Source organism: Apodemus sylvaticus, chromosome X (assembly GCF_947179515.1).
Source record: "Apodemus sylvaticus chromosome X, mApoSyl1.1, whole genome shotgun sequence".
NCBI classification, from domain to species: domain Eukaryota; kingdom Metazoa; phylum Chordata; class Mammalia; order Rodentia; family Muridae; genus Apodemus; species Apodemus sylvaticus.
In genome coordinates this window covers 102,688,807-102,708,410 of record NC_067495.1, presented here as the reverse complement: position 1 = coordinate 102,708,410, position 19,604 = coordinate 102,688,807, and the positions used below count along the sequence as shown (strand labels likewise).

The following is a 19,604-nucleotide window of genomic DNA, read 5'->3' as shown; positions in this document are numbered from 1 at the left end:
CAACACTTTGAAAACTTAAATTCCAGCTGCTCAGTCATGCTTTCTTTGACTTCTGATCTGGAGGGACAACAGCCTAAAATATTTCCACCACCAGTGAATTTGGGGAGCTAGAAATTTCCACAGCTCTGTCTCAATAAAATGAAGCTCCAGCTGGAAGGGAAGACTCTGAGCCTGACTTAACTGTTGCTAGCTTGCTGTGAAGTCAAGATGAATGGAAGGCCGCCCTCTACTGGTTTCCTACGGTCTTGCAGCTCTCTCATGGCTTCTGTTTTCTGAATGTATTTGGCCATTTTCTGGACATGGGAAACCCATCGAGGGAGCCCCATTTTATTTACGCTTTGCAGGTTCCCCAGGTCTTCAAGGTCCTGCTGGTACCCCTGGAGCCCCAGGCATCTCCTTGCCCTCAGTCATAGCAGGACAACCTGGTGACCCTGGACGGTCAGGCCTAGATGGAGAACGAGGTAAAAATAAAAAACCCCAAAAACCCAACTGACCACTTTACTTTGATGTGGGCAGACATGCTGTATATAACGCAGCCCTTTCCCTGTTGCTGGAAATGCATGGACCTGCTTGGCCTCAATTTATTCCCTCCCATCAAGATTTAAGGGACTGGAACTGACTGTATTTTGATATAGTACTTTGGAAAGTCTGGGCATGGGGGCTTCATGGACAGCAACAAAGGGACCTGTACTAGGAGTGGGCTTTGGCTACCTAACTCCCTCGGCCTTCAGCAGCATCCTACCTCTTTGTACTTCGTTACTTCTCCAATCTCATCCCTAGGCCGCCCAGGCCTTCCAGGTCCTCCAGGTCCCCCTGGACCATCCTCAGATCAAGGCGATCCTGGAGACTCTGGCTTCCCTGGAATTCCAGGCCTTCAAGGGTTCAAGGGAAACCAAGGACTTCCAGGTTTCTCTGGCCTCTCTGGAGATCTAGGGCTCAAAGGTAAGTTTGTTCCCCCAGCTTCAAGACCCCATCAGTCACCACTGCACAGTCCAGTTGCCCTGAAGAGGTTCGCGGGTGGTGTTTTTCCTGACCAATCTCCCTCTGTCACCATTATGTCAACACCTAGCATGTTTTCCTTTGGCCCTTACCAGGCATGAGAGGGGAACCTGGCCTCATGGGGACTCCTGGCAAGATTGGGCCACCGGGAGACCCAGGATTTCCTGGGATGAAGGGGAAGGCTGGGCCAAGAGGTAAGTGCAGGGCAATTTCTGGGCCAAGCCTGAGCTGTGGAGGGAAGGGGTACAGCATGAAGTTGAGGTTCTTTTGGAAGCCATGTTGTCTACCAACCAACAAAACCAACTAGGGCATCATACTCCCAAACCCAGGAGCTAGTTTCTCTCCTTTGGAGATACCTCTGTGCCAATCTGCTTCCAGAACCAAAGGTACCTACTGCCTTGCTGTCGTGGGTACCTGACCTCCCTCTGTATTACTTCTGCATTGCACCTAGACCACCAACCTCATTTTCTAAGTTCAGGAAAGAAGCAAAATTCTCTCTATCCTCAAGCCAAATTTCAACTATTCAGTCTCTCAGCCACCCTGAGGGCTCCATGTCCTAGCATGCCTTATATCTGCTCACTTTCTAACAGTTCTGCTGCTCCCTTGAGGTCTAAGCCATCAGCAGTTCTTATGAAGCACTCTTCCTCCCCCAACGGCAATTATTTTTTCACACGTAGATGCTGATAAAAAGCAAGCCATTCATTCACTGCATAGAAAGGAACCGTGGCCCACACAACCCTGCGTGACACCTCCCTCTGTATCTCATGCCAGCTCATGTCCCTTTTACTGTCCATTGGCATCTCAAATATCATCCCAATTACCCTTTATGCCCTCCTCCCCTTCCTACTAGTTCCCTTTCCCCTAATTGGTCCCTCCACTGTTTTTATGTCAAGTATGTATAGACCCTCACATAACATGATGTTCTCCAGTCGTATCCATTCGCCTGACTGAAGAAAGTTCACACACGTATATGTGTCCTATTTTCTTTGTCCACTCATCTGTTAATGGACACTTAGGCTCTTTCCAAACTTTGGCTATTGTGAATACCACAGGGATAAACATAAATGTGGAGGTAGCTCTGTGGTATGCTGACTTGGGATCCTGTAGAGTATATTACTGGGAATGGTACAGCTGGATCATATGACAATTCTAGTTTTAAGGTGGTTTTTTTTTATGGGGCCCCAATATTGATTTCCATGATGCCTGCACTCGTTTACCTTCCTGTCAATACTGTATATGTTTCGTGATGCTTGCTTGGCCTTCAATTCTTTAAATGTCCAGCTTCCCCTGATACCTCTGGAGTTTGACTAGTTTCAGTGTAACCGTCACCGGTTATAAGAAGCCACTGGTAGCTCTAAAGCAAACCCCTCTAGCCAAACTTCCCTCCACTCCCTCCCTTTGTCACTACATCATTTACGTCCTTCCCAGTCTTTCTTAAGATTTGAACACTGGAGTTATTGGTATTTGCCAAATTGTGCTTTGTTCATTTTCATCACTAGGCCATACTCTTTATAAAGGTCTATCACTGCTCTTGTTTCTCATCTCCCAACATCTTGGCAGATAGTAAGGACCCAAGAATTACTTGATTAATGAATTAGTAAACAAGCTATTATATTTGTAAAGTGGCCAACTCAGGTGGGTCTCTTAAACTGAGATGCTAACTGTACCTCTGGAGTTGAATACATCTCTACAGTATCTTCAGTAGTGCATTCTGACGAGTGAGTAAGTAAATAACTACTCCATCGCCCACCCAAAGTTCAGCCTACTATATTTGCAGCAGCGATTTCCTAACTATTTTCCATCTAGTGAATTCCATACTGGGCCATGTGGATCCACAACAAGTATGACTTGCTCCATGCCTTGCCTACAGGGACTCAGCAAGCCACTAAGAAGGAGATGGGGAAAAAAGGTTCTATCAAGGGATGTATATTCTGTACTGGAGGCCTCAAGTAGGGGTTGTGAGCACAAAAAGAAAGAAAATAATTGGTGATTGCACTCCTCCTCTTCAGCAGCCTGACCAGTGATGTTTCACTCCCTGCCTTCAGGCTTTGCTGGCCCCAGGGGTGCACCAGGACACACACCAATTGCTGAAGCTATGCAGGTTCCTCCAGGACCTTTGGGTCTGCCAGGCATTGATGGCATTCCAGGCCTCATAGGAGATCCTGGGTCTCAAGGCTTTGTGGGTCTGCAAGGTAAGAATGACACCAGAGAAAGGGGACTCACTGGGAAGCTGAAAGGCCTGGGTTGAGAGGCTGAAGCTACTAGCTTGGCACAGTTCTGAGAAAGTACCTTCATCAAACATTTCCCAAGCTACTTCCTGAAGCCCACAAACACTTTGCCAGACATGGGAAAAGCTAGAATGCCAGTGGGGCAGTGGTTATACTTGTCTTCAGAGAACATGTGAGCCTCTCCCCTAGACAGCTTGCTATTTCTAAAGTTTTGTTTGGAGTCAGAGGAGACAGAGATGTGAGTGACAAAGAAGAACACAAGGTAGAGGAGAAAGCAAAAGGCTGGGGACAGGAACTATGGCTTCCAACTCTTAGCTTTGCCCCAATAGAAGTTAAGTTGTTAGCCTCCCTATGACTTCACATGAGTCTGAGGAGACTCTGTGCCTTCCATATTGAGTGTTCCCCTACCCTGTGCATTTTCTCTCTTACAGGTTCCAAAGGCCTACCTGGCATCCCTGGCAAGGATGGCCCCAGTGGGCATCCGGGCCCATCTGGAATCCTTGGTGATCCTGGTCTCCCTGGACTACAGGGACCTCCAGGATTTGAAGGTCAGGTTATTGAAACTTGGACATTTAGTCAACCATGGGGTAAATTTGCCACCATGAGGTGCCTCACAGGTTGAGTTCTTGTCTCTCTTAATGTTTTATGACTATGAAGGGACGCCATAACCAATGCAACTCTTATGAAAGAAAGCATACAAGATTGGAGTATTGCTGTGACAGGCATGATCATGCCTTTGTTGGAAGAATATATAAGACTTTGGGACTTTGGATTAGAAAAGTGATGAGCCATGATACCAGGAACATGGAAGATAGTATTGAGGGCAATTTGAACTTTGGGGGCTTGGCTGAAGAAGTTCCAGGGGAAAAGAATATTAATAAGTAGGCTAGATAGCATTCTTGTGATATTTGGCAAAGACTATGGCTGCTTTTTTCCCTTTCCATAAAAATCTGCCTGATTAAACTGAAGAGTTTTGGATTAATGTAATTCACATAAAAAATTTCAAGATAGCCTAGTATCGACTGTGCTATGGAGGTTTGATGGCTCTTATACAGTTCCACAATGAAAAGGAGCAGGGGAGCAAGGGAAAAAATCAAAATGTACAGTTTGAAAAGGAGAACAAGGAAGAAATACAAAATGTAAAGTTTGAGGAGAAAAGGAGTACCAGGAAATGTTTCATTGGAGCTAATTCTAGTGCTCAAGAAGATAAAAAAATAATTATTCCTGCTGTTAAATGAAATAAAGTAAGTGACATCAGGGCAAGACCCCACTTCTGGCACCATCTTTTGTCTTTATTGCTGTTCTATTGCTGTGAAGAGACCCCATGACAAAGGCAACTCTGATGAAAAGAAATAATTTAATTGGGAAATTACTTGCAGTTACAGAGGTTTAGATCATTATCATCCTGAATGGAACATGGCAGCAGGCAAGAAGGCACTGGAGCAGTAGCTGAGAGAGATACATCTTGATTCATAGTAACACACACACACACACACACACACACACACACACACACACACACACACACACACACACACACACACGGGGGGGGGGGGGGAGGGGAAGAGAGAGAGAGAGAGATCCTAAGTTGGGTGTTGGCTTTTGAAACCTCCAAGCCTATCCCCAGTGACACACTTCCTCCAACAAGTCCATACTTCCTAATCCTTCTCAAATAATTACATTCCTGGTGATTAAGTGTCTTAGGGTTTTCTTGCTGTGATAAGGACAATATTTAATTGGGGCTGGCTTACAGGTTCAGAGATTTAGTCCATCTAGACAAGAGCATGGAGGCATCCAGGCAGTCATGGTGCAGGCAGAGCTGAGAGTACTACATCATCTGAAGACTGCTAGCAGAATACTGACGTCCAGACAGCTAGAATGACGGTCTTAGAGCCCACACTCAGAGTGCCACGCCATTTCCAACAAGGCCACACCTACTCCAACAGAGCCACACCTTCTAATAGTGCCACTCGCTGGGCTGAGTACATACAAACCATCATATTAAGCATTCACCTATATGAGCCTATCACAGTCTTTCTTATTCAACTATAACTTTGTTCTACTCTTCACACTGCACAGCCTTCAGCCTATGAAGGAAAGTCCTGCATGATTCAAGAAGGCAACAGACTTCTCCACACCCTTGTCTGATTTCTCCTCCAGTTTTCTATCATGTATCTATCTATCATCTATCTATCTATCTATCTATCTATCTATCTATCTATCTATCTATCTATACCAGTGTCTTGCTGCATAACTCAGTTTGCCCTCAAACTCCCTATGAAAACCAGATTGGCTTCAAACTCTTGATCTTCCTAGCTTTGCTTTTCATGGCTTTCTGTCCTGTCATGACATAGATGTAAGAATACAACAAATCACTTGTCCCTGGTATAGAATCCTTCTAAAGCTCAGTAGCAAAATGTTGCAGTACAATGGTCATATCCACGGTGAACAAGAGATGAAGCTTTGCCCTTCTAATTTTACTGCTACTTATAATGCTTCCAATTGAGCAGCTAGTTATGTCCTGTGAGCGACTCAAGGCTGGGCATGAGAAGGATTCCACTCCATTTACTCTTAGAACAGAAGGCCAGGAGGCTGAAGAAGCTTAATGGATGGTGTACTCTTTTATAATGGGAAATGTAGATCTGGGCACACATGACTTGAAGTTGTAACCCCATTAGCTTCTAGTTGTGGCAGCTCAGAACCTCATTTTCTTCAACTGTAGGCTCATAATAGTGGCAGCCTTTGGGGATATCAGGATCAAGTGGCTGAACACATGTATATGATACACGTTACAACTGTTTGGGATCAATGAGTGACTAGTGTTATTATCATGTGCATCATACTTACTTTTATGTTCTTTTCTTTTCAGGAGCTCCAGGAAATCAGGGCCCCATTGGGCAGCCTGGGAGGCCTGGGCACAGTGTGAGAGTGGGCTACACACTAGTAAAACACAGTCAGTCAGAACAGGTGCCACTATGCCCCATCGGGACGAGCAGGCTCTGGGTGGGTTACAGCTTGCTGTTCGTGGAGGGGCAGGAGAAAGCCCATAACCAAGATCTGGGTAAGTATTGGCTTTGACAGCTAGTCCTTGCTCCCTGTTCCTACAAGGATTGACAACTGGCGGCTTTTCTTCTCACAGCCCTTTAGACCCATGGTTGTGAAATAGGCCACAGCTCTGGGGTCAAAAGGATTTTGATTCAAATGATGGCCCTACTGCTTCAAAGCCACATGCCCTGGGTAAATTATTCAACCTCTCCAAGCTTTCATCCTCCCTTAATGGGACTAAGTTATTTCTACTATCTGTCACATAGAGTGGTGTAAGGAATTCATGAATCACCCAATGTTAAATATAGTTAGGCTTCCATTAAGTATTAGTGATTAGTGATAACAATAGTAACATGACCTGCAGGGCAGTGATGATTACCCAAGGATTAATTGCATTAGCAGCAGGTGTGCTAACTCTTAGGCAAGAATTCTGTCTATTAAATGTGGGTTTTACAAAGCAGATTAATTAGGGAGTGATTATTCACTTTATCAAAAGATTCTCATCATTATTTAACTCCCCTGGTACCTTTACGATTCAATTTGATCCTCAGACTCCAGCACCTACCAGAGTCACAGGACTGTGAGGAGAGAGCTGTAATGCTCGGAGCAAGCACTTAGATGGAAATTCACACCTTCGGCTACTCCAGGCTTTGAGCCTCTGCCCTTTAGCCAGCACTTATCTGATTCTTGCCGATCTTTTCTTCCCAGGATTTGCTGGTTCCTGCCTGCCCCGATTCAGCACCATGCCCTTCATCTACTGCAACATCAACGAAGTGTGCCACTATGCCAGACGCAATGATAAATCCTACTGGCTCTCCACTACTGCCCCCATTCCCATGATGCCTGTGGGCCAGACGCAGATTCCCCAGTATATCAGCCGCTGCTCTGTATGTGAGGCACCCTCACAAGCCATTGCCGTGCACAGTCAGGACATCACTGTCCCACAGTGCCCTCTGGGCTGGCACAGCCTCTGGATTGGATACTCCTTCCTCATGGTGAGGCCTTGAACCATTCTGTTCCTCAGTGAAGAAACAGAGATAGAGGGTAGGGATGGAGAGCTCAGGAAAGTACCTTCCCTTTGATCAAGGGGACAATGATTAGAAAACAGTTTAACAGGAAGAGAGATGAAGATGTGAATTACAATTTTGGTGGTGATGGTGGTGGTGGTGGTGGTGGTGGTGGTGGTGGTGGTGATAAGATAGTAATTTGAAACTGATGTTCTGGACCAAGAACCTGTATGTGTCACAAACCAAAGCCCTTTGTCCTTTAGTTTTGTCACTACCAAGGGAAGACTAGAACTGTAATCTGAACAAATACTGAGGGAAATGCTGTCCTCAAGTGAGGCCAGCACATAGTTATACTGATCAGGCTGAGAATAACATTTACCACCTTGCTGTCCACCCTCCCAGGTCTGTCTAGCTCCTATTTTCTCTTTTTGCTATCTCTTCTTAAAAGATTGGCGTGGAGGCATGGTGTCTGTGTTTGTATGGCCTTGGGGGCCCTTTGTTGCTTCTCCAGGTTTTTGTAGTGTGAAGGCATGCTGTGTGTCTAGCTAGGAAAGAGAACATCAGTAATCCCGAGGAGACAGTTCTGTAACTATCTGGCAAGGTTTCTTCAAATGAAATTCAGGAGTAAAGAGTAAGGCAACTCTCAGGAAAACTACAGTTGTAAAGGTCACTGAAGTCCCCTGGTTTGGCAGAGCTTCTCACTGAATGGCCAAAGACTCTGGTGTAATTGCTCCCACCCAAAACTGACATGTTTTCATGAGCCAGAGCCATTGGCATAAGTATCACTCTCGGAAAGTTCAGCAAACTGACAGCCTGCTAGCCACTTGCTGATGCACATGTGCATAAAGCCTCTTTTTGGCCTCCAGTGCTTCCAGCGAATGTTAATGGAGATGGCTGGGGTGTAGACAGGAGGTCTGGAGGTACAGTGACTAGAGACTGCCAGGGCACCAGTGACCTAGAAACTGAACTCCAGTGAAGCTCTCTAAAGTGAGGCCTGAGATATTTTAGATCAAACACACCCAAGCCTTCCTTTGCCAGGTAACAAATATTGTGTGTCACTCAAGAGGGTATGGCACAGGTTGAAAATAGAGATAGTTCTACTGGAGACAGTTGCAGGATGAGAACTACAGGGGGCATGCTGTTACAAGAAAGAGCAGTGGGAAATATCATACTCTTTCCCTTCTTAGAGGACAGGTGCCCAGCAATGGACTTAAAGCTCTGTTAATTTCAAAGCCTAAATCCAAGCTTGTTCAGGTGTATATGTCTGAGGGCCAACAAGATGGACCCCCTCAGGATATGCCTGCAGAAACAGGGGAAGATGAAGGTAAACCTCACAGAGCTATGAAGTCTGAGAACACTGGTTGTAATGTGGCCACTGACCACGCAGGTCACAAAGGAGCTGCTTCAGGGAGGATGACCAGTGCTTGCCTCCGAAGCCCAGGTTCATCAGGCCAGCTAGGAACTGAGTGATCTGGACCCCCGTGGGGTCCAGAGTTCTAGAATAGGGACACATATGTAGTCCTGTACAAACAGGACATGAAGCATCTCTGTGTTGACTTCCAGCAGAGCTCACACAGGCCCTTCCTTCTGTTTTAGCACACTGCTGCTGGGGCTGAGGGTGGAGGCCAATCCCTAGTCTCCCCTGGCTCCTGTCTTGAGGACTTCCGGGCCACTCCTTTCATCGAGTGCAGCGGTGTCCGTGGTACCTGCCACTACTTTGCCAACAAGTACAGTTTCTGGCTGACAACGGTGGAGGAGAGAGGGCAGTTTCGGGAAGAGCCTGTGTCTGAGACGCTGAAAACTGGGCAGCTTCACACCAGGGTGAGCCGCTGCCAGGTGTGTATGAAAAACCTGTAGAGTATTGCCTGCCATGAAGCCCCTGATCTCCCAACCCACCTCACAACACTCACCTCAACAAGTCTGAACAGTCTGAGAAAGGAAGGCCTTGAGCCCATTTGCCTGTCAAGTTGTACATCAAAGACACATTTGGACTGCACTTCTGGACACTGGTCATCCCAACCCTCAGGCCCAACAGATGAGCCCACTGTGCTAGGATTCGCTCTCCTGTTTCCATCCACCTGGTGCTAATGTTCCATTTAGAGATCTGTGTGATTACTCAAGGATACCTCAGAAAAGGTGTGCTAAACTGCCATTTTCTAAGACGGCTACAGGCCTCCTCGCTGCCTTAACCAGGAAGCTCTTTATGACAGCTAAGTTATTTCTTTATGACAAGATGTCACCACACATTATTTGAGTCAAACTAGAACTCAGGATTTCAACTCTAAAAATATGTTCCTGGCTGAATATTATAGATCGATCAAGTCTGCCTAGGGTTAGCACCCCACACCACTGAAGGTAGCCTATTATATTTAGACAGGCATTAGTATTGGAATGAGGAGCCAGCCTATAGCCAGAACTGAGCTGTGATTCCTTCCAGAGATTTGTTAGGCCCATGCCTCATCTTGAGTAGGAAAGGCTGAAAGGCCAGTATTTGGTCCTAGACAAATCACTGTCCACATCCAGAGAGATAGACAAGTTGGCCCAGTCCAAAATGGAACAAAGAATGCAATAAATGTGACCAAGCTCACAGAAGGAAATGAGAATCACTTCTCTTTCTTCTTGACCTAGGGCAGAAGGATAAACACATATAGAGGTAGCAGTTTTGCTTCTGAGTCCAGGAATCAAAAGGTAAATCTCATGTCCCCATTCCTCAGAAGTCCCTAGTTATTCCAAATGCCACCCAGATGTGTGCAGGGCGACAAACTGAAGCTGCAGTATGTTGGCTCCTTGCATCCTGAGGTTATTAGAGATGTTCTTATTAAATGGCCATCCAAATACTCTCCCATGGGTAGCCCTTTAAACTATTTGAAAGGTAAAAATCTAGCGCATACCAATGTTAGCAGATCTGAGGCAGTCTGAGTTGGCCATGAAGTATATTGCCTTCTGTTTGAAGCCATTCATTTCAATTACCAGTTACACTGGCATGAAGCACTCCCTTCCAGGTAATTTGCTTCCTTGAGTACTATTGTAAACTGTGCCAACCCAGGCACAGCATAACCAGTATATTCTGAGCTGTTGTCATCACCTCCTAGATAAGTAACGAATGGTGTTAGCTTTGTACATAGCAAATAAAATTAATGAAATGCAAACATTCGACTTTCTGAGACTCTTTGAAAGACTTTCCTAATATCCATTCTCACTACACTTCGAAAAAAAATAATTGAGACAGCAGAAATTAGAAAACAATTTAGTCAAAGGGCAGAAAGAGTCTTCTCTTGGTCAACAAACCCATAGCATGTTTCATAATCAGAACACAGCTACTTTTATCTCTTTCATATGCTAGAGTTCACCAAAGGAGCTTTCATTCTTCAGTGGCCTCGGGATCATTTACCAATAAGTTAAAAGTAGGGAAATATTAAAATCAGTAAAATAGAAATCTTCTGACTGGAGAGATGGCTCAGCAGTTAAGAGTGCTTGCTACACAATCAGGAGGACCAGAGTTTGGGTCCCAATACCCACATGAAAAAGCAACTAGTTCTGTGTATGTCTTAACCCCAGCTCCAAGGGAAGTGGAGACAGGACGATGGCTGGGTGTTACTGTCTTCCGCACTAACCCAGAAAACATGCGCCCCAGGTTCATGGAGAGACCCTCTCTCAAAAGATTATACAGTGAATGATAAAGTAGGACACCTGATGCCAAAGAGGGCCTCCGCTTCTGCTCAGAGATGTTGTGCCTGTGTCAGTATGTGTATGCATATACAAATAAGTATTTAAAATGAAATCTAAACTACATGTGTATCTTTCATGTGCAATAACTAAATATGTGCATATGTTTACATTTGCATAAAACAATCCTGTGGAAGGATAAACAAGAATAACTCAGGAGTTTTCAGGGGAGGAAACTGACCCATGGGAGAGAATGGTATTATGTTGAATACCATTTTTCATCTTTTGAATTTTGAACCTATAAAATACATAACATACTGGCAAAAAAGGAAGAAAAAGAAAAAGGAAACGATGGAATATAAGGAGAGTAGTGAGTTGATCAGTGCTATTTCAAGACTCTAGATACTGACCTGCTGTGGATCTCTGTAAAGAATGTAAATGAAATGCAGACCCATGTGAAACACACACTTAAAGAGGCAACAAAAGAAGATAGGTAGATAGTATAGAGAGTGGAGAATCTTCCTTGTCACATATTCAGCACAGATAACCTCATGTGTATGTGCTTCCAAATTTAGAAAGTTCTTAGTCCTAAAATGTCTTGGACTTGTATTTAAAGGACAAATTAAATGACACCACATGAATAGTTCTTTCAACATAGAGTTCTCAATCAGAACAGTATAATTCAAACAATTTATTTAATCCTTCAAACAAAAATCAATGCTTTAAGTGAACTATTGGTAAGGCCAGTCCAGCCCTCCACTTGTTTGTAAATCAAGTTGTATTAGAGTACAGCCTTGCCCAGTCACATGCATATTGTCTAGGGCTGCTTTTACAGAGTAGAATAGTTATGACAAAGGCCACACGGCCTACAAAGACTAAAATATTATCTTTACAGAAAAAGTTTGCTGACCTCTGCTTCAAGTGATCATGGTTTGATTTAAGGATATGGTGACATCTAATGAACGTATCAGTAAGGATGGAGATTGTGGCCTATCAAATAGGTTTCTCCAAAACGGAAGACAATTAAGAAGTATACATTTGACATCATCTTGACAAATATTTTGATTAAAAATTATAATTATGTAAACTGCATATTCAGATAATTTAACAAGAGTATTTCTCCCTGATTCCTTTATTTTATTATTTGAGCAAGAAAACAGATTTCTTCTTAGTATTTAGCCCCACCTGAAATGGTGAAGAAATATAGTATAACCATCTCTCATCTGCCCATAGTTGCAGCAAGATGGGAGATTCTGTCTGTCTTCCAAATGCCCTCATTTCAGTTGCTGAAGACTTGCTGTCACTGTGTAAGACGAGATGGGAAGCAATGGAGTCTGAATCTTCTCCTAGGCTCCATATTTTTCTCTGTCTTTCAGGGATGACTTGGTGTCATTGATTTGCTGTTTCTGTTTTATTTATGAAAATAGGACAATTGGCTCAGTCATAATTGCTATTGAGTTTGTATGCTATTGGCATATCAGGCACTTGCTGACCAGAAAAGTTTTATGTAACAAGCTCATGTTCTTGTGATGCCAGATGGAAGGCAGAAGACCACCTCATTGAGTTTTCACTATCCTACACACTCAGAATCTCAAAATCTTCCTCCAGGTCAAAGTCCTCCAGTTGTTCAGTAGAGTCTATGAATTCTGTTGGAATACAGAAAGGAGAAAAGCTTGACACTTGGATTGATGCTGTCAATCAAGATACTGCCCAGCCACTGTCACTACACATGTTTGAATCAATTTTCTAAAAGCAAGGTTTGTCTGGAGGAAATAGACAGTTAGCCCTACTATAAAGTGTTATTTTTTTTCTTTAAGACTCAAAATAATCGGGCCTGATCACAGAGGTCTGCATAAGGTGCTCTATTGTGCCCTCTTTGTCTGACAGTTTATCTGTTGAGATGAGGCCTTGGGATGTAGCTCAAGCCAGCCTGGAACTCAGGATCTTTTAGCTTCATCATTTTGAGTGATTACAGGTACATGACTACCAACCCAAATATCAAGATACTTTTTTGAGTTACCCAGGCCAATGGTTTTTTATTCTAAAAGAAATTTTAGTAATTTATTTCACAATTATAAATCTTTTACAGTGAGTTAATGTTCTTTTTGTTTTGTTTTTGTTTTTGTTTTTTTGTTTTTTGTTTTTTGTTGTTGGTTTTTTTTTTGTTTGTTTGTTTGTTTGTTTGTTTTTGTTTTTTTGGATTTGGTTTTTTCGAGACAGGGTTTCTCTGTGTAGCCCTGGCTGTTCTGGAACTCACTCTGTAGACCAGGCTGGCCTCAAACTCAGAAATCTGCCTGCCTCTGCCTCCCAGAGTGCTGGGATTAAAGGCGTGTGCCACCACCGCCTGGCTTTGTTATCATTTTTTAAAACCAACAAACATCAGCTTCTCTAAAAATTATAATAATTAGGAGTACCATTCTTTGCTCAGACTAGGTGAGAAGAAACTTAACTTTTTATAAATGAGATGAGAGCCTCAGTGGCTTTTATATCAGCAAGCAGTTGTAGCATATGGGGTCTGCTGGCCAAGAGCTTATAAAAATTACTCACCTGCCCCTGTGGTTGTCACTTCTGGCTTGGCTGGCGGTACAAAGGGAGGCCAGTGTGATGGGTGTTTCTGAACTAATTCAAACATCCTCAAATTCTCCTTTAGAATTTCCTGGGTAGACCAAGGAACAGCTTTAAATACCATGGGGTCCACTACTCTTCTGTTTATTTGGCAACTCGTGAACCTAAACCCTGAGCATAGCCTGGTAGTTGACAAGTATGAAAAGAACACCTAGAAAATACATTCATCCTCTATTTGAGTCAACAGATGACCCTGGCTGACTTCAATTCTTCATCCTGTTGACAAGGCCAGTACACTAAAGCTGATAGCTAATGGAGCCTAGTGTGGACTGATCCAGTCATGGGGCTCAGGGAGTTTATGGTCAGTTCAGTGTAGGGGTGAGGAATTCCTTAAAATGTCATTTAATTAAGTTAAATATGCCCCAGGAGAATTCTGGTATACATTTGCATGCCTTCAGTTTTTGCCCAAATTTAAGAAATATATCCTAGGAGCTGGAGAGATGGCTCAGTGGTTAAGAGCACTGGCTGCTCTTCCAGAGGTCCTGAGTTCAATTCTCAATAACCACGTGGTGGATCACAACTATCTATAATAGGATTTGATGCCCTGTTCTGGCATGCAGGTGTACATACAAATAGAACACACACACACATACACACACACACACACATACATACACACATACATACATACACACACATATAAATTATTTACAAAATTTATACAATAAATTTTAAACCTTTAAAAAGAAAAATATTTTTTAAAAGAAAAAGGAATGTATCCTAATTTAAATGATACAGCTATCATTACATTGTCATTCTAGCTTCAAACATCACTACAGCTTAGCTACATTCTGAAATGGAAACACCTCCTTTAAAAATTAAGGACTACCAGGACATGGAAGTGGGAGAGGGCTGATTGGGGAACAGGGGGAGGGGAGATGCCTTATGGGACTTTCAGTGTGTGTGTGGGGGGGGAACCAGAAAAGGGGACAACATTTGAAATGTAAATAAAGAATATATCTAATAAAAATAAAAAATAACTCTTGGAGCTCAGTGGTTAGGAGCACTTTCTATTCTTCAGAAGGACCAAATTTAGTACCCCGCATCCACAATGGGCAGGTCGCAATCTGTATATAAGTCCCCACAGGACCCAATTCCCTCTTCTGGCCCCTACAGGTATTTGAATAAACAGGGGATGATCACACAGACACATAAAGGTAATGATGGTAGACATGAATCTTTAAAAAGTAAATCTCTTGGATATGTACATATAGGAGGTCATATTGCGCAGTGGTAACTACTGATAAGTTGCCATTGTTAAAAGCAATTCAGAAAACCCTAATTAAATATAGTGGGCTATAAACAACAATCAAAAAAAGACGTGAAGACAGAAGAGGGACATTTTAAGAAGAAAGGGTTCCATAGATAGATAGATAGATAGATAGACAGACAGACAGACAGACAGACAGACACATACATAAATACATAGATACGGGGCTGGAGAGATGGCTCAGTGGGTAAGAGCGCTGACTGCTCTTCTGAAGGTTCTGAGTTCAAATCCTAGCAACCACATGGTGGCTCACAACCATCTGTAATGAGATCTGATGCCCTCTTCTGGGGTGTCTAAAGACAGCAACAGTGTACTTAGATATAATAATAATAAATAAATCTTTAAAAATACATAGATACATATTGTGTTTGTGTGTATGAGAGAGATAAAACTGGAAGAAAAAAGAAAAGAAATATATGTATAACATATTAAGTGATTTATTTGTGAATAGTATTTCACAACTATAACAATAAGACCATGTGTGTGTGTGTGGGGGGGTTCATTAAAAAGGAATAATAATTTTCTTGGGCTCAGGATATAGCCTACTGACAGAGAACTTTCCAAGGATGTGCAAGGCCATGCACTCAATCCTCATGCTGATAGCAATAATAAGAATATTTCTCTTGAATTGGACATAGTGGCTCATATCTATAATCTCAGCACACTGAGGGTTGAAGAAGTATCGCAAGCCTTTGGGCAGCCTGGTCTTCATACTGAGTTCCAGGCTAGCCTGAGCCACATAGCAATAACCTCGCTCAAATAAATAATCAAATAATTGTAAACTCTACATTTCATTTCACTAAACTATTATCTGAGGTTATAAATTTTGTTAGGGATGTCAGTGTTAATCATTTGTTCATTATGAAGAAAAATCTTTCCTCTATTTGCATATAACACTGTGGGCTCCTGTAATCCTTTAGTTCCCTACCTAATGCTTTAAATAATACTCTCTATGATCTCCCTTAACTCACTCAGTGAATGTGTATCATTGTATGACATCTATTTTGTATGTGTTAGAGACTGACAATGAGGGAAAAGGATACAGAGATTGGTGAATGTAAGAATTCTCCTTTATACAATATACCAAAAAGGGAAAATAATCACTAATCACAGACTTCTGCAAATACTGATCCCTTTCTGGGTCACATGCCTGTATTTTATATAAATAAGCCAGTTAATAGAAGGAAAAGTACTCTAAACCATAATGATATATCATACTGCTTTCCTGTTGTTATGTAAAAGTAGTTTTCATGTTTACGCTTTTAAAAAAAAAAAAAAAGTCCATACATACTTACCTTCTGAACAAGGCTACACCAATTATCAAAGTCTTTCTCTTCTTTGCAGAAAAATCCCTTGGATGGGAAAGAAGAACACTACTTAGAATCCCCCTTTACAAGACAGAGCTATTGTCCCAGACTTGGGAGGCAGGCAGGCAGGCAGGCCACCGTGTTGTCCAGCATCTTCCTGGTGGCAAGGGAAGACTGCCTGGCTGGGCTTCGCTCTCCCCCAAATCACTGCTAAAATATGTGCACACCTTGCAAGTCTCTCTCTTCTTCCCGCCTCCCCACCTTCCCTCCCTTTCTCTCTCTTCCTTCCTCCTGTCTCCTCCTTCTCTCTGCTCCTCAATCATTTTCCCTCTTTCTCCTGGTCTCTAGCTTCTTTCTTGCCTCCTCCCTCTTCCATCAACACTGCTAGATATTTTAATAAATATATAATACATAACACATAATATGTAATGTATAATATGTAATATATGATATATATTTCAATTGCAGCAGGAAACAAAAACCCAAATACTACTTTTAACATGAAGCATTATATATGCAGTCACTGATAAGTGGATATTAGCCCAGAAGCTCTGAATACCCAACACACAATTAACATATCAAATCATTCCCAAGGAGAAGGAAGGAGAGGGACCTGATCCTGGAAAGGCTTGATGCAGCATTGTAGGGGAGTACCAGGACAGAGAAATGGGAGGGGGTGATTGGGGAATGGGCAGAGGGAAGAGGGCTTATGGGACTTATGGGGAGGGGGGAACGGGAAAGAGGATATCATTTGGAATGTAAACAAAGAATACAGAAAAAATTTTAAAACAGGGGGGAAAAAAGGTGGCTTTGACACTTCAAAAAATGATTAGAATTGTGAGAAGCAGCAATGTCCTGCCCTGACAGTTATCCCTCAGTAGGAGGAATGGTCCCAAACCAGGGGGGTACTGCTCAATCTTTGGTCACTGGTGCTCTGATGGATGAAACAGGCAATACGGATGGAGAGGGGGCCCTTTCAATGCATGCTCATAGTAACCACACTTTCCAGAGCAAACCTGAGACATCCTGGATTTGGGCATCAAGAATAGATGCGGATCTCTCAAGGACACTTCCTTCCTTACCCCTTCCTAGTCCTTTCCCACCTGATATTTAGATGGCAAACATTTGAAGGTGATAAGGAATAGGAGAGAGACACTAATGCTACTGACCTTTATATAGTATACACAGTGTGCCTGTCTTGTACTGAGTGCTTATATATATTATACCTCACATAACCAAATAAAGATGGGAAGTAGTGTGTCCCCCACTTCTAGACATGTAAAGACTGATGTTCAGCAAGGTTAAGTGACTTTTCCTACAGAGTTCAGTAGCAGAGTTTGGGGCCTAATGTGAAAAGTTTGGCTCCAGGGTCCATTCACCTTGCCTCATTTGGGGGTGCTGAGAAAGTGCACTCTTGCTATGCTACCATAACAACCAATTGCCAAGGGACATATTTTAAATAGGTGACCATCGAAGTTCCTTGAAATACCCACCAAGGCCACAGAAGGATCCAAGTTCAGGATACTCATTCGCTGTGGAGACTGCAGGCAATGAAAAGTCTGGTCGTCTACTAGTCCACTCTCTTCAGTGTCAACAAAGGTCTGGGTTGTGTGAGGGTCCAAGAAAATGAGCTCATCACCTGTTTTATGAAGGCACTGTTACTCTTTGAAGAACCACTGGCCCTGGCCCCACTGCTGTCCCAAGGATGAGCTTTCCCCGACCCGTCCCCCGGTCTCCTAACCCCTTGCTTTTCAGCAGTAAGAATGGGATGACAGGAAACCCAAAGCCAGGGCGAGCATGCTTGAGAGAAGCCACACTGCCACAATTCAAGGAGAGACTTGACCTAACATCTTCTCTATCTCCAGATCCCCAAATGGCAAGGGATAGGTTTGGGAAAGATGGGAATGACAGAACACAGGATGACATGGCAGACTCTGTGAGCAGCAGTTGCAAAGAGGTGCTAGGAGAATCCCCAAAGCTGTGCGCTCTAATACCACTAGGGAAAATTCTACATCTTTCAGCATTGGAAAGCATCTTGAGATACACCACTGGTTTTCTCCAAATGGAAAAGGCCTTGACCTCCAAAGAAAATTCTACCTGCATGCAACGGGGATGCTAACCTCTGTGGATCAGAGCCCAGTGAGCTGACACCTGTTCACTGATGAGAAGTTAGCTAGTGGATTAGTCATTGTGAGCAAGCCTATCAGTTCCCATCAGAAAAGACAGCCTGTGTGTGTGTGTGCGTGGTCAAATTCAAGACTTAGTATATATTATGCAAGCATTGTACCACTAGGCCAAATCTCAAGTCCAAGATGACTGAGTTTCTCATGTAAAAGGAAACTCACGCTTCAGTAAACTGCAAAAGCTCAACATCAACATAACCCTGAAGGAGATGTGAATGATAAAATATCTACCTTCATCTAATGGTTATAGGGCAGACAGTTCTTTTGTTGCAAAATAGACATCAATGCCTCAAGAAGCACCTGATCTCACTGTCCAGCCCCATGGCCACCTGGATCTCTATGACCTCAACCGTGTCAGATGATAAAAGATTATTTACTGTCAGCAAGAAAACGTCCTCTAAGTCTTTGGAATTGCATGCAGAGGGCACATCTACGTGACTCTCTGGCAAAGACTGTTACTGATGCCTGGTGCGAAGTTTACCTATTGTGTCTCATAGACAAAGACAAACTGCTTACCTCATTTCCCTTTCAAACACTGTTGTTTCCCAATGCTGTCACAGAACCTGTACTAGTATCTTATATGCACAGAAGAACCAGAAATGGTCACCTCTGTGAAATGGATGCAATATAATACACAACATAAAGAGATTTCAATTATCTCGCTGTGAGTTCGGCATATTTACTCACAAATATATAGCTAAGAAGCATGGAAATCAGCACTTCTATATGATTTACTACATGAAAATCAAAGTATAAATTCCTCACCAGGCCAAGGAGGGTGAGAACAGTAGCACAATAGCCTGAGATCACATTACAAACCAACAACCCATGCTGTGCAGCATGGAGCCTGCCTAACACCTTACAGGAAAGAGAGTTGGAAAGGAGAAGTTGGAGACATAAAAATAGAAATCCCAAGAGGGGTAGAACCCAGCCATCCACCAGAATACTGTAAGTTCAAGTGCTGAGAATGATGACAGTGTGTCGGAGTATAGCCAGGACCTTCCCCATGCGTGGAGAAGGGACAGCTTTGCGGGCTGCCTCTTTTCTGAGTGTGTCTATAAGAGATACAGCAGAAGGCATGTGACGTCCAAAACTTGACGGTGACACAGAGGGTCTCTACTAAGGTTCATGAACAAGAGGCAGGCTGGTCACCCATCTGCACAGAGCATAGTTAATGCTGTGGCTCTGCACATGGTAACCTATACCCAAGAGCAAAGAACAAACAGTTCCTTCTGAGCAAGCAAAATCCGACAGCCAGAGGATCAACATGGCCA

The 19,604-nt window shown here is 43.2% G+C and overlaps 2 protein-coding genes across 2 annotated transcripts in view; one reads left to right on the top strand and one right to left on the bottom strand.

The window, feature by feature from the left end:
• Window positions 1-10,413, top strand: part of Col4a6 (collagen type IV alpha 6 chain) — a 334,867-nt gene extending 324,454 nt beyond the window's left edge. Inside the window, exons 38-45 of the mRNA XM_052171628.1 lie at window positions 345-461; window positions 781-942; window positions 1,095-1,193; window positions 3,045-3,191; window positions 3,659-3,775; window positions 6,097-6,288; window positions 6,981-7,267; window positions 8,876-10,413. Coding sequence (XP_052027588.1) covers window positions 345-461; window positions 781-942; window positions 1,095-1,193; window positions 3,045-3,191; window positions 3,659-3,775; window positions 6,097-6,288; window positions 6,981-7,267; window positions 8,876-9,136 — 1,382 coding nt within the window. The 3' untranslated portion in view covers window positions 9,137-10,413. The remainder of the gene's footprint in view (window positions 1-344; window positions 462-780; window positions 943-1,094; window positions 1,194-3,044; window positions 3,192-3,658; window positions 3,776-6,096; window positions 6,289-6,980; window positions 7,268-8,875) is intronic.
• Window positions 10,414-11,621: 1,208 nt separating this feature from the next.
• The window catches only part of Atg4a (autophagy related 4A cysteine peptidase), a gene marked incomplete at its 5' end in the record, with an annotated part of 79,724 nt that continues 71,741 nt past the window's right edge, over window positions 11,622-19,604 (bottom strand). The window contains 4 exons of the mRNA XM_052171747.1: window positions 11,622-12,591; window positions 13,493-13,601; window positions 16,136-16,192; window positions 17,641-17,786. Coding sequence (XP_052027707.1) covers window positions 12,521-12,591; window positions 13,493-13,601; window positions 16,136-16,192; window positions 17,641-17,786 — 383 coding nt within the window. The remainder of the gene's footprint in view (window positions 12,592-13,492; window positions 13,602-16,135; window positions 16,193-17,640; window positions 17,787-19,604) is intronic.